At 42.3% G+C, this 16,007-nt stretch overlaps 1 protein-coding gene across 1 annotated transcript in view; it reads left to right on the top strand.

The window, feature by feature from the left end:
* PRMT3 (protein arginine methyltransferase 3) overlaps positions 1-16,007 on the top strand; it is a 95,181-nt gene that overhangs the window by 31,763 nt on the left and 47,411 nt on the right. The window contains exon 11 of the mRNA XM_069740250.1: positions 7,982-8,060. Within this exon, the coding sequence (XP_069596351.1) occupies positions 7,982-8,060 (79 nt within the window). The remainder of the gene's footprint in view (positions 1-7,981; positions 8,061-16,007) is intronic.

The raw sequence follows: 16,007 nt of genomic DNA, 5'->3' as shown, positions 1-16,007 counted from the left end.
GTATACATTGTAGCCGTTTTCAGTTAGTAGGGATACATTGTAACCGTTTTAGGTTAGTAGGTATACATTGTAGCCGTTTTCAGTTAGTAGGGATACATTGTAACAGTTTCAGGCTAGTAGGGATACTTTTTAACCGTTTCGGGTTAGTAGTGATACATTGTAGCCGTTTCGGGTCAGTAGGGATCCATTATAGCCGTTTCGGGTTAGTAGGGATACTTTGTAACCGTTTCGGGTTAGTAGGGATACATTGTAGCCGTTTCGGGTTAGTAGGGATACATTGTAGCCATTTTAGGTTAGTAGGGATACATTGTAGCCGTTTCGGGTTAGTAGGGATACATTGTAGTCGTTTCTGGGTAGTAGGGATACATTGTAGTCGTTTCTGGGTAGTAGGGATACATTGTAACAGTTTCGGGTTAGTAGGGATACATTGTAACAGTTTCGGGTTAGTAGGGATACATTGTAACAGTTTCGGGTTAGTAGGGATACATTGTAGTCGTTTCTGGGTAGTAGGGATACATTGTAGCCATTTCGGGTTAGTTTGGATACATTGTAGCCATTTTAGGTTAGTAAGGATACATTGTAGCCGTTTCTGGGTAGCAGGGATACATTGTAGCTGTTTCAGGTTAGTAGGGATACATTGTAGCCATTTTAGGTTAGTAGGGATACATTGTAGCCGTTTCGGGGTAGTAGGGATACATTGTAGCCTTTTCGGGGTAGTAGGGATACATTGTAACCGTTTCTGGGTAGCAGGGATACATTGTAGCCGTTTCGGGTTAGTAGGGATACATTGTAGCCGTTTCGGGTTAGTAGGGATACATTGTAGCCATTTTAGGTTAGTAGGGATACATTGTAGCCATTTTAGGTTAGTAGGGATACATTGTAGCTGTTTCGGGGTAGTAGGTATACATTGTAGCCGTTTTGGGGTAGTAGGGATACATTATAGCAGGAATACATCGGAGCAGAATTATTGGGGTTATCAGACGACTCAAAAAAAAGGATTCAGTCAAAACTGAGAAAAAATAGATGTAAATGCATATCAACATTTTCATCAGATGACAAATCCGCTTAAAGAAAACAAATGTAAAGGAGGGTCTCCAGTTTGCTTTTCGTTTCCATCGGATTATTTAAAATTTGTGTGGTTTCCTCGTATTCACATAGCCTTTTGGTACATGGACACAGGCTGATCAGGAGCAGTTGTTCCCCTTGTGTCCCTATAATTAGTCTAAAAAGGGCCGGCGATCATCCGATTCCAATCATCAGGTGAAATGACTTTCTGCGGCACATGATCCTGTGTAAACCAGAGATGTACTGCCGAGAACAATTATATTCAGTGCTAATAGATCGATCGTTCTGTACACATGGTAGCACGGTCGGCGTGTCTAAACAAACTATTGGCTTACATGCAGCCATCTGACAGCCATGGCCGGCCAGTATAAATAGACATTTACAGTGAATCAAAAAGTTCTTTACATCTAGACTGGGTATATTTGTTACAAACCGTCAGCTGTTAGAAATGACCCCGATTCCAGTGATGTATCATTTACTAGGCTGTGTTTTTGCTTCATCAATACAATTAGTGTTTTATCAGCAGGAGATTATCAATAGAGGACTAAGTGTCCTGTGCCATCTGGTCCAACGATGTCCCCACCAATGATTGGCAGCTTTTTAAGCAGTATTTAGAGCTCTGCTAGATCTGTAGCAGAATAAACAGGGATACTATCACAACTGCTGCACCCAGTAACCTTAGTGACACATCGCTAGAATCAGGGTCTCTACCCCTACCTCATGCTACTCCTAGATTACATAGCAAAAACTACTGACCGATTCCATTTTAGCTTCTAGATATAATCAAGAATACACTCGAGCAAGGAGGGTTTCCGGAAATGATAACATTAAGCAAAGTATGTTGCAATGTTACTAGTCAATTAATCTTTTAAGGGGTTAGTAATTAAAGGGGTTATCCAGTTCTGTCTAGCACTGTATTCTTCGGGGTCGGAAGTGAGTGGTGCCGATGACATTACGACCCCACGCTAGTGCGCAGGACATCCGCATGATACTTGCCACACGTGCAGATGTCATGACATGAATACAGGGTCGTGATATCGTCAGGGTCGTGATATCGTCAGCACCGCTCCCTCTCACCGCGCAGGATAACCCTGTTTTCTTCCCTGCGTTATTGTGGTGCAGGGGCTCATGGAGCAGCTCTTTGCGTGCCGCCCCGATGCCCCCCGTGTGTCACCGCCATGAGTCCCGCTTCACTTTAGAATCCTCTCTGGATATTTTCATTGACGATTAAGTTGTTACATTTGTTTGAATTGTTTCATGTGACGCTGATGTGCTACATTGTCGCTCGGCTGACTCCTGCACGCCGGGTGACGCTGGGCTCTTTTGCAGTAATTAATTTTGAAGGTGGTGACTGGGGGCTAAAGGAAAAAAAAATCCAGAATGTTGTCCATGAGCGTTGTGGGGAAGGTGTCAGGTATAATTCTCCTCCAGATGGCTCCCCTACAGGTGGAGCAGCCGACCGGGAAATTACATTCTAAATGGCCCTGCATGGGAATAATAAGACAGGACCATGGACAGCGCCGGCCGCCCTCATTGTGGAGAGCTGCAGGCTCCTACTGTCATCTGTAAAACTACAACTCCCAGCATGCCATGAGAGCCCCTGCTGTGGAGTATCAAAGGCTCCAGTGTCGAAAGACGGCGACTGCACCTGTATGTATAATGACAATAGGGCACACAGTGTTCGCAAATAGTTTTAAATAAATATCTCGTACAATTTTGTGCATCCAGCTCCCGTGCAGAGCAATGTGTCTCCATCGTTACAGACTGCAAACCTCTGCTTTATCACATGAGGATCAGAAACAGTTTGTCCTCCATCGAAGTACAGAATATATGTTTCTACAACATAAATCACGCGAGCAACTACTATGGAGGCACTGATCAAGCGGAGTATACCGAGAGATTTCAGCTCTGAAGCTGCAAAATATTGAGTACAGATGCAAAATATAACACTGGCTGTAACTGGCTGTGTAATGTATGTACACAATGACTTGACCAGTAGAATAGTGAGTGCAGCTCTGGAGTATAATACAGGATGTAACTCAGGATCAGTAATGTAATGTATGTACACAGTGACTGCACCAGCAGAATGAGTGCAGCTCTGGGGTATAATACAGGATGTAACTCAGGATCAGTAATGTAATGTATGCACACAGTGACTGCACCAGCAGAATAATGAGTGCAGCTCTTGGGTATAATACAGGATGTAACTCAGGATCAGTAATGTAATGTATGCACACAGTGACTGCACCAGCAGAATAGTGAGTGCAGCTCTCGAGTATAATACAGGATGTAACTCAGGATCAGTAATGTAATGTATGTACACAGTGACTGCACCAGCAGAATAGTGAGTGCAGCTCTGGAGTATAATACAGGATGTAACTAAGGATCAGTAATGTAATGTATGTACACAGTGACTGCACCAGCAGAATAGTGAGTGCAGCTCTGGAGTATAATACAGGAGATTACTCAGGATCAGTACAGGATCTGTAATGTATGTAGACAGTGACTGCAGCTCTGGAGTATAATACAGGATGTAACTCCGGTTCAGTAATGTACAGGTCCTTCTCAAAAAATTAGCATATAGTGTTAAATTTCATTATTTACCATAATGTAATGATTACAATTAAACTTTCATATATTATAGATTCATTATCCACCAACTGAAATTTGTCAGGTCTTTTATTGTTTTAATACTGATGATTTTGGCATACAACTCCTGATAACCCAAAAAACCTGTCTCAATAAATTAGCATATTTCACCCATCCAATCAAATAAAAGTGTTTTTTAATAACAAACAAAAAAACCAACAAATAATAATGTTCAGTTATGCACTCAATACTTGGTCGGGAATCCTTTGGCAGAAATGACTGCTTCAATGCGGCGTGGCATGGAGGCAATCAGCCTGTGACACTGCTGAGATGTTATGGAGGCCCAGGATGCTTCAATAGCGGCCTTAAGCTCATCCAGAGTGTTGGGTCTTGCGTCTCTCAACTTTCTCTTCACAATATCCCACAGATTCTCTATGGGGTTCAGGTCAGGAGAGTTGGCAGGCCAATTGAGCACAGTAATACCATGGTCAGTAAACCATTTACCAGTGGTTTTGGCACTGTGAGCAGGTGCCAGGTCGTGCTGAAAAATGAAATCTTCATCTCCATAAAGCATTTCAGCCGATGGAAGCATGAAGTGCTCCAAAATCTCCTGATAGCTAGCTGCATTGACCCTGCCCTTGATGAAACACAGTGGACCAACACCAGCAGCTGACATGGCACCCCACACCATCACTGACTGTGGGTACTTGACACTGGACTTCAGGCATTTTGGCATTTCCTTCTCCCCAGTCTTCCTCCAGACTCTGGCACCTTGATTTCCGAATGACATGCAAAATTTGCTTTCATCAGAAAAAAGTACTTGGGACCACTTAGCAACAGTCCAGTGCTGCTTCTCTGTAGCTCAAAAGTGGCTTTACCTGGGGAATGCGGCACCTGTAGCCCATTTCCTGCACACGCCTGTGCACGGTGGCTCTGGATGTTTCCACACCAGACTCAGTCCACTGCTTCCTCAGGTTCCCCAAGGTCTGGAATCGGTCCTTCTCCACAATCTTCCTCAGGGTCCGGTCTCCTCTTCTCGTTGTACAGCGTTTTCTGCCACATTGTTTCCTTCCAACAGACTTACCATTGAGGTGCCTTGATACAGCACTCTGGGAACAGCCTATTTGTTGAGAAATTTCTTTCTGGGTCTTACCCTCTTGCTTGAGGGTGTCAATGATGGCCTTCTTGACATCTGTCAGGTCGCTAGTCTTACCCATGATGGGGGTTTTGAGTAATGAACCAGGCAGGGAGTTTATAAAAGCCTCAGGTATCTTTTGCATGTGTTTAGAGTTAATTAGTTGATTCAGAAGATTAGGGTAATAGGTCGTTTAGAGAACCTTTTCTTGATATGCTAATTTATTGAGACAGGTTTTTTGGGTTATCAGGAGTTGTATGCCAAAATCATCAGTATTAAAGCAATAAAAGACCTGACAAATTTCAGTTGGTGGATAATGAATCTATAATATATGAAAGTTTAATTGTAATCATTACATTATGGTAAATAATGAAATTTAACACTATATGCTAATTTTTTGAGAAGGACCTGTATGTACACAGTGACTGCACCAGCAGAATAGTGAGTGCAGCTCTGGAGTATAATACAGGATGTAACTCCGGTTCAGTAATGTATGTACACAGTGACTGCACCAGCAGAATAGTGAGTGCAGCTCTGGGGTATTATAGAGGATGTAGCTTAGGATCAGTAATGTAATGTATGTACACAGTGACTACACCAGCAGAATAGTGAGTACAGCTCTGGGGTATAATACAGGATGTAACTCAGGATCAGTAATGTAATGTATGTACACAGTGACTGCACCAGCAGAATAGTGAGTGCAGCTCTGGGGTATAATACAGGATGTAACTCAGGATCAGTAATGTAATGTATGTACACAGTGACTCCACCAGCAGAATAGTGAGTGCAGCTCTGGACTATAATACAGGATGTAACTCCGGTTCAGTTCAGGGTCAGTAATGTAATATATGTACATTGTGACTGCACCAGCAGAATAGTGAGTGCAGCTCTGGAGTATAATACAGGATGTAACTCAGGATCAGTAATGTATGTAGATCGTGACTGCACCAGAAGAATAGTGAGTGTAGCTCTGGGGTATAATACAGGATGTAACTCAGGATCAATACAGGATCAGTAATGTAATGTATGTACACAGTGACTGCACCAGCAGAATAGTGAGTGCAGCTCTGGAGTATAATACAGGATGTAACTCAGGATCAGTAATGTAATGTATGTGCACAGTGACTGCACCAGCAGAATAGTGAGTGCAGCTCTGGAGTATAATACAGGATGTAACTCAGGATCAGTAATGTAATATATGTGCACAGTGACTGCATCAGCAGAATAGTGAGTGCAGCTCTGGAGTATAATACAGGATGTAACTGAGGATCAGTAATGTAATGTATGTGCACAGTGACTGCACCAGCAGAATAGTGAGTGCAGCTCTGGAGTATAATACAGGATGTAACTGAGGATCAGTAATGTAATGTATGTGCACAGTGACTGCACCAGCAGAATAGTGAGTGCAGCTCTGGAGTATAATACAGGATGTAACTCAGGATCAGTAATGTAATATATGTGCACAGTGACTGCATCAGCAGAATAGTGAGCGCAGCTCTGGAGTATAATACAGGATGTAACTCAGGATCAATACAGGATCAGTAATGTAATGTATGTACACAGTGACTGCATCAGCAGAATAGTGAGTGCAGCTCTGGGGTATAATACAGGATGTAACTCAGGATCAGTAAGGTAATATATGTACACAGTGACTGCACCAGTGGAATAGTGAGTGCAGCTCCGGAGTATAGTACAGGATGCTCTTGCCTCCCTGGCCTTTACATATACTGCAGCTGTTATACAGAGTATCTCTCTCATTGCCCGTCCCCTACTCTTGGTGCTGATACAGCTTCATGTTTGCTGCATAGAAAGGTGAAATATAAAATTATTCTGTTCTGGCTGAATTATATTGCAAAGTTTAATGGGTAATATGAAATTATCCTTGTGGAGATGGCATTTATTTTTTTCTTGTGCCATGAACAGATTGCCTGGAGCCGTTGATATTTCTGCAGTGAGCCAGCGCCTTATGCTGTGGCCTTGATGCCATAGGATGAATGGTGCACAATTCACACCGACACTTGATCTTGAAATTGGATTCAGAAATGTCAAACTTTGTTGCAGGTTCCTATAAATGTAGATGTCTGCAGGACGGGCGACACGTGAAATCTGTTTTGCAGCAAACATAATGGAAAGCGATAAAACTCGAACCAGCCAGAGGTTTTGTGTGGGGAGCAGCTATTACCTTGCGGAAATCTATTACAGTGCCCCCTGCTGGGGCTGATAATGAGGATGATCTGCGGCGTCAGCCACCGAGAAGGTTATAGAGACCGAAAATAAAATCACCAGGAAATAGAGATTCTCAAGTACTTCTTGGTTCTTTTTCTGGAAAAGTGTGGATTGTGTCTGCTATTCCTACTCTGCTCCATTTAGATTAATGACCTGTAATACCCAACACAACCTGTATGTCGGTGTGGCGCTGTTTCCGATTGATGACAGCCGTGTTTTTGCAACCCTTTTAAGGGCTTATATTATAGGATGTTTTGATGGAATACATTAAAAGATGTAACAAGATTCGTTTACCACAAGACAGGGCACAACTTAAAGGGTTATTCCCATCTCCATAGATGACAAAAATGCTTCTATATACAAGCACTTTCCATTTACTGCTTAAATTGTCAGCCGTTCTTGAGATATTAACTTACTATTTACAGCTCGTTGCCTAGGAAACCGACCATCGCTGCTCTCTACCCTTTAAGCACTGCACCAAAGCTGGCCAGGATTTGGAGGTAACGTGGTGGGGGCTCCAGTGATCCTGGAAGCTTCAAAACCGTGCTTACAGGCTCAATAGAGAAGAGCTTGTAAGCACTGTACTTGTACTGCTGTCTGGTTTTTGTGGTCGGTCTCCAAGGCAACGATCTGTAAACAAAAGAAAAGTGTAAATATCTCAAGAACTGCTGAACATATAAATAAGTATTAAATTGCAAAAACACCTATGCGATAATATCCATATAGAAAGACTGGAATACCCCTTTAATGGTTTGCTTCGGGCCAACTGGATGGACACCCACTGATCGCGAGAATGGGGTTCTACAGAGCCGCTCGGACCTACAGATGTCAGAAAGTTTTCCTCTTTCCTATGTATTGCAGACCACATAGATAATGAGAAGTTGCTGCGTATTTCTCGGGCCCCGTCTCGGCTCTTTCCGTGCATCTTGATGCCATCTTACCCTTTGTTTTCTGCTCTTTCCTCAGGGTTACTTCCTGCTGTTTGAGTCTATGCTGGATTCCGTTATTTATGCAAAGGACAAGTATCTGGACGCCGGCGGAGCAGGTTTGTATGGAAATTTCCATAGTTTACGGGAACATTGCGGGGACTGTGTGAACCCTCAGCTGTAGATAGAGTTCCGCTCGGCTGGGAATGTTCCCTCCACAGATGAGCGATGGTGCCATTAGTACTCGCTGCAAGGCGTTCATTCTGAGCACTTGTATTCTGCTGGCCTTAAATGGGTTATTTAAATCTAGGGTGTAACCCCTTCAGGTCCTGATCTCCCCAGTGATATGTGTAGAAAGTGTAAGAGTGGTGCCGGGCACAGGAACCGTACCCATTGTCCTCATTGCAGATTGGGTGCAGTGCCCGATGCAGAGGGCGCTGACAGGGTAAAGGTGTCTGGCAGCGGCTTATTACCCTCTTTGCATTCACAAACCTGTTTCTAAGGTTGAAGGGAGACTTAAGCAGACACTAATCGCTCCATATCGGGGGAAAAATCCCTTCCTGACCCCACTTTTGGCAATCCGATAAGATCTCCGGATCAACGCCCCAACACAGAATCTAGTACCCATAACCTGTAATTTTATATTTTTAAAGAAAGGCATCCAGACTTTTCTTGAGTTTTAGTAGAGAATCAACCATTACAACATGATGTGGCAGATTCCATAATCTCACTGCTCTTACAGTAAAGAATCTGCGTTTGTGATTATGATTAAACCTTCTTTCCTCTACACGAAGAAGATGCCCCTTGTCCCCATCGCAGGCCTAGATGTAAAAAGATCAGTAGAAAGATCTCTGTACTGTCCTTTCATATATTTGTAGATTGTAATAAGATCGCCCCTTTGTTTTTCCAAATTGAATAGCACAAAGTTTAATATCCGGTCTGGATTTTGTAGTCCACGCGTTCCCTCAATAACCTTGGTTGCTTTTATCTGCACCCGCTCTAGTCCAGCTTTGTCCTTCTTATACACTGGAGCCAAAATTGTACATAATGTTGTAAGTACGGTCACACCAGTGACTTGTATAGAGGCGAAACTATGTTCTCATCATGAGCATCTTTGCCTCTTTTCATGTATCCCATTATTTTAGTAGCCTTGGCTGCAGCTGCCTGACACAGGTCATTAAAGTGGAGTTTGCCGACCACTCATACACCTGTCTGTTTCATTGATCGTGTTGCCCAGTGTTTTACAATTTAGTACGTAATTGTACATTTTGTTTCCTCTGCCCAAGTGCATGACCTTTATCAAAATTAAACTTCAATTGCCATTTTTAGCCGAAGCCTTAAGCTTTTATAAATCCCTCTGTAATAGTAAATTATCTTCTGTGTTGAGTACCTTGCAGACATTAGTATCATTTGCAGATATTGAAATGTTACTCTGTATGGCTCCTACAAGGTCATTTATGGTAATAAATATCTTGAAAAGAGGGCCCAATGCTGACCCCTGTAGTACCCCTCTGATAATTGTAACCCAATCTAAGTGTGTCATTATTAGCCAATCTCTGATTTCTATCCCTAGATCAGTTTGTTAACCTATGATAAACTTGCATACTGAATAATGAGCGTAAGGGAGAAACAAATCCTATAGACAATAATAAAACGTGTAAGGCTATGTGCACACGTTCAGGATTTCTCGCAGAAAATTCCTGAGGAAAAACGGACATTTTCTGCAAGAAATCCGCAAGAAATCTGCATGCGGTTTTGCCGTGTATTTTTCTGGACACTTTCCAATGCATTTTGTAGTGGGAAATCCGCAAAAAAAAACGCAAAATTAATGAACATGCTGTGGTTTTTACCGTGATGCGTTTTTTTCGCGGAAAAAAACGCATCATGTGCACAAAACATGCGGAATTCATTCTAAATGATGCGATGCTTATTGTATGCGTTTTTTTTGCGGTTTTATAGCATTTTTATCGGGAAAAACCACGAAAAAACCACAACGTGTGCACACAGCCGAAGACAGCTGATGAATAGACCTGAAATATAGACTCCATGAGACAGATTTTTAGAATAAGTCAATAAACAAGGTACAGTTAGATATAATAAATACAATAGTATAGTATGCAATATATAGTCCTAATATTACAGACAGATACCAGTGCATAGAGAATATCATGAAAAAACAAAGTCGTAAAACCCATAAATATGGAATGTAAACAAGCACAGTGGCATAGAGAAATCTCAACAGTCCATGAAAGAACTGTACCCGACTCACGTTTTGCACCTATCTTCGTCAAGGGGTGGCGAAGGTTTCGCACTCTTGACGAAGCTAGTCGCGAAACGCACAATCCCTCATAAACCCGTGTTGTGGTTGCATCATGAGGTTATTCTTATTGAGATACTCCAGGATAGCATCTTTTTGGAAACCCTCCAGGATTTTACTCACAGCCGAGGTTAAACTTATCGGCCTATAAGTTCCGGGTTCAGAATTTGTCCCCTTTTTTGAATGTTGGCACCACATTTGCTGTGCACTGGTCCTGTGGTAGAGACCCTGATAAATTATAATTAAATCTGTGGAAACGTGGGTTGGGCATGTTCTTTTTTTTTTTTTTAAATAAACCCTTCACCCCACCCCATTTAAGATGGATGAGGAATGATGATTTTTACGTTAAAATGGTTGTTGGCTGTCGCCAAATTTACACCCTTTAAAGCGTAAACTTATCAAAGATTGAAAATCTTAGATTGTGTGGTTTCCACTGAGAGGCAGAACAGTCTTATGACCAGGAAGACCTGAATGGCCGCTGCTTTGCAGATATCGGAGAGTGAGGAACATCAGACCCCATTCTGACCAACAGTAGATGTTCCAGTGGGGGGATCCACATACAGATCTGTGATCACCTAACCATTGAGAAACTAATAGTTTGTCAAGGTTCCATCCCCTCTAAGAATCCATCATTGTAAATAAAGTAGGTGTGGAGGTGATCTATATATATTCTGACCGCTGCTTTGCTTGGCTGTTTACATCACTCCCATGAATAGATGATAAATGGTTTTTAGCCGGTATACCCTTTAATTCCAACCTTTTCTTACCTTACGCTGTTAAGCTGCAGGTCGACCCTAAAGTTTTAGTGGACATGACTGGGTTCTCTTTTAATAGTTTTTTTAAATTTTTTATCAATTACCAAACTGCTAAGTGGTGAACGAAAGAGAAATCAATATCAAATTCATATTTGGTGTGATCACCCTTTACCTTCAAAACTGCATCAATTCTTCTAGGTACACTTGCAGACAGTCAGGGATTTTGTAGGATTGTGGTAAGGTGGATGAGTAAACCGATACACCAAACAGGTGATAATATTCATTTTCATATGTAGGTTGAAACAGAAACATCTGTGTAAGAGGCTGAAAACTGGGTGAGGAACTCTTAAGCTCTGTTACAAAGGTGAGGTTGTGGGAGACAGTTCCATGTTACAGGTTATACGCTCTATGAAGACTTGAGCACCGCAACAAGACACAGGGTAGTTATACTGCATCAGCAAGGTCTCTCCCAGGCAAAGATTTCAGAGCAGGCTGAGCTTTCAAGAGCTTAGCATAAGGTTTTTTGAAAATCTACAAATAAATGGGCAACATTATAGATGCCATGGTTATCTAAGGAAACTTGCAGCAGACGATCGATGGATAGAACATACTTCCTTTTCAAAATCAGAAGATGTCCAGCAGTGCCATCAGCTTAGAAATGACAGCAGCCATATGGGACGCAGCTAATCCCATCTACTGTTCCGACAAATTGGGCCAGCAGTGGTTTTCATGGAAGAATTATGGCCGAAAACTATACCTGCGACGTGCAAACAAGGCCAAGCGACTCGACTATGCACGAAAACCTAGAAACCTGGGTTGCAGAAAAATAGCAGCAGGTACTCTGGACTGATAAGTAAAATGTGAAATATTTGCCTGTGACATAGAAATTTGTTCACTGAAGGGTTGCAGAGCTGCACAATAATGAGGGTCCGCAGTAACAGTAAGGCATGGTGGAGGATCCTGTAAGTTTGGGGATTTGGTCAAGATTAATGGTGTCTTTAATGCTGAGAAACACAAGCAGATACTTATCCATCATGTAATACCATCTGGGAGGCGTCTGATTGGCTCCAAATTTATTCTGCAGCCGGACAACGACCCCAAACATCCAGCCAATGTCGTTAAGAGTGAGGAGTCCGGGAAGTGATTATCCTGCCCCCGCAGAGCCCCGATCTCATCCATTGTGTCTGGAATCACATGAAGAGACAGAAGAATTTGCACAAGCCTCATATCCAGGAGATCTGTGGTCAGTTCTCCAAGATGTTTGGAACAACCTCCTGCCGAGATAATTTACAGACTGTGTGCAAGTGACAACTGTATGTAGAAGAATTCATGAAGGCAAAGGGCTCTCGCCAAATATTGATGGGATTTAATTTCTCATTTATTTATTCACTTTGCATTTTCGTAATTAAAAATAAACTATTAACACTTCTATCTGTGAAAACATTCTTACATTTGCAGCATTAATGCAACAACTAATTATAAAACTTTTTCACACGACTATAGGTTTAGAAAATATATTATTTACCCATAATGTGAAAAAGTTTTAGGCAGATGTTGAAAAAATGCTGCAAAGTTTTTTTTATATGGACCCCCTCCCTGTCCTCTGCCGTACACGAGTCCAACTTCTATAATGAATTCTCTGCTAGAAGGTCGTTAAATAATCCTAATTACTACTGAGCGTTCTCTATAATTACTGTGATTGCTATGTTTCCCATCTTTACAAGCTGGAATCGATACAATGTAAATGCAGAGTGAATTCTCAATCCAGAACCATCACCTCCCCCATCCCTCTATCCCGGCGCATGTTCCATTTCTGCCGGTTGGGCGTCTTTACGAGGCGGAGGGGCTGGCTGTCTTTCATTTAATGCTGACACGTCTCAATGCAGTTCTTCCATTCCCTCAGCACGGCTCCCAGTCCATTGTACCACGTTCCACTGCATTGCTTTAATGACTCTCGGTGCTCGCTCATCACTGCAGCGCCATTGTGCTGTAATGTGCTCCCAGGCAACGTCAGAACAAAGGCAGCCGACTGGAATTATGTGAGAAATTCAATTAAAGCCGTGAACAATCACACACAAGCTCGTAATTGGCCATTGTGATTCTCCGTTCTATCAGTCAGCACCATGTGGAAGGTCTGAGACGAGGAGCGGCGCTCAGGTGTGGGCTCCGCCGGCTGCAAACTGCACGCACAATGGTGCTCATGTATAAAAACCGCTCAGTGGGCGAGAGTGGAGGCTGCAAAAATGTCTCCGGATTCAGGAATAATGATCCGAAATCCGACATGGGTCGTTCTGTGGTTGGTAACACATTCTTCTGCGTAACAATGGCACTGGCACTTTACTTTTATCTAGATTTTTTGCAGAGTCACAGATCTCAGATGCTTGTCCCTTTCAAAAAATAATAGTAAAAATCCTTTAATTTTAAGGCTGAATCAGTGTACTGTCATAGTACTCTTTTAGTGCCCCTATAATGAGTCCTCTTGACCAGTCAGGGCTCCGGCGAAGCAAACATGTCCTCTGTTCCCCTCATTACTACTATTGGGCATTTCTGAGTCTTCCTGTGATTAACTAATCAGCTGAAAGCTCTGTGTAGAAACAAGAGGTCAATTTTCCCTGTAGGAGTCCTAATTCACTGCAAAAGTCTATGACAGGGGAAGGATTGAGCAGCTGGGTCAGGAGTTGAAGAGGGGGATGATAAATATAGGGACAAGAGACTTCCTGTTTCTACATAGATCAGAGAAAAGAGAAGAATTAAATGGGTAGAAAGGCCAAATGAGCAATTGTAAGTACACAGTGTAATATAGTAAGAGGATAAAAACTTTGATGGGAGGAGGAGGAGTCCTATCAGAAGTGGCAGTACCGGTCTGTCTCCTGCCATCAACTTCCGGGCTGAAAGCACTTATTCTCATTAATGCAAATCTGAATATAGAGACAAGTGTTGGCATTCACTGACAGCTATCGGACGTATTGAAAATATTGTAACAGAATAGGCATCATATCCAAATAGCGGAGTGTCATATAGATACAATAGCTACATAATATCTAACTATAATAATATCCTTCCGTGACTGTTACATTATAAAAATAATTTCCAGTTGTTCTAATATCCAGTAATTGTAGTATCTGCTATATAGAACATATAATAATATGTTCTATAATCTCCGGCTGCTACATAGCGCACACATGATGACAATAGGTCACTTCGTTACATACACATTGTCTCCAGGATGGAGGTCCAGCTTTGTGTTGGGAGAGGTTTTTTCTGGATGTCCTCTTAGCCTTTTTTTATGGCTGGGGATTTGTAATCGGCTGGGCCTCGTCCTGGGTCTTCCTCCACGTGAGTTGTTACCGGTGACAAATGATTCCGGAGCAGTGAATCGAGAAGGACACAGATGTCAGAGCCATGAATCCTCTGATGGACGATGACGAGCGATTTCTGTCCAATCAGCAGTTTGTTAATTTTACCTGCGAGGGAGAATAATTATTCATCTTTTCTCATCGGTTTCTGCAGTCGTTCTAATTGAATCACAGATACGGGACACGGACATCCGGCTACGAGCCCCGAGAAATTCAGCGACCTACTCCGAACATACAAGCCTAGGACTGATCTCCCATTCACTAGAATGAGACTAGTGCCCCCTGTTATCAGCCATTACAGGGAGGGACGAGGCCGACCGTGGGACAGGTGGAAACAGTCTATTGCTCATTGTTTTCAGCCATTTGATCTATGTGCAGATTGTTTTCACCTCTTCTATAGACAATATTATTCTCTGTTATCAGCCACTTTGTGTGTATAGATTATACTTCCCAGAATTGAAATAATCAGAATGAGCTCTATGCAAAAATTAAGCAAGCAAGAAGTATTGAGCGATTTCAGCTGTGAAGCAGAAGTGCAGCTCTGGAGTATAATACTGGATGTAACTCAGGATCAGTAATGTAATGTATGTACAGTACAGACCAAAAGTTTGGACACACCTTCTCATTTAAAGATTTTTCTGTATTTTCATCGCTATGAAAATTGTACATTCACACTGAAGGCATCAAAACTATGAATTAACACATGTGGAATTATAAACTTAACAAAAAAGTGTGAAACAACTGCAAATATGTCTTATATTTTAGGATCTTCAAAGTAGTCACCTTTTGCTTTGATGACTGCTTTGCACACTCTTGGCATTCTCTTGATGAGCTTCAAGAGGTAGTCACCGGGAATGGTTTTCACTTCACAGGTGTGCCCTGTCAGGTTTAATAAGTGAAATTTCTTGCCTTATAAATGGTGTTATAAAAGTAAAGAAAAACGAGTGGCCATCATTACTTTAAGAAATGAAGGTCAGTCTGTCCGAAAAATTGGGAAAACTTTGAAAGTGTCCCCAAGTGCAGCTGCGAAAACCATCAAGCGCTACAAAGAAACAGACTTACATGAGGACCGCCCCAGGAAAGGAAGACCAAGAGTCACCTCTGCTTCTGAGGATAAGTTTATCCGAGTCACCAGCCTCAGAAATCGCAGGTTAACAGCAGCTCAGATTAGAGACCAGGTCAATGCCACACAGAGTTCTAGCAGCAGACACATCTCTATAACAACTGTTAAGACGAGACTTTGTGCAGCAGGCCTTCATGGTAAAATAGCTGCTAGGAAACCACTGCTAAGGACAGGCAACAAGCAGAAGAGACTTGTTTGGGCTAAAGAACACAAGGAATGGACATTAGACCAGTGGAAATCTGTGCTTTCGTCTGATGAGTCCAAATATGAGATCTTTGGTTCCAACCACTGTGTCTTTGTGTGATGCAGAAAAGGTGAACGGATGGACTCTACATGCCTGGTTCCCACCGTGATGCATGGAGGAGGAGGTGTGATGGTGTGGGGGTGCTTTGCTGGTGACACTGTTGGGGATTTATTCAAAATTGAAGGCATATTGAACCAGCATGGCTACCACAACATCTTACAGCGGCATGCTATTCCATCCGGTTTGCGTTTAGTTGGACCATCATTTATTT

This window comes from Ranitomeya imitator, chromosome 9, assembly GCF_032444005.1.
Source record: "Ranitomeya imitator isolate aRanImi1 chromosome 9, aRanImi1.pri, whole genome shotgun sequence".
NCBI lineage: Eukaryota > Metazoa > Chordata > Amphibia > Anura > Dendrobatidae > Ranitomeya > Ranitomeya imitator.
This window is presented reverse-complemented; position numbering and strand designations above follow the sequence as displayed.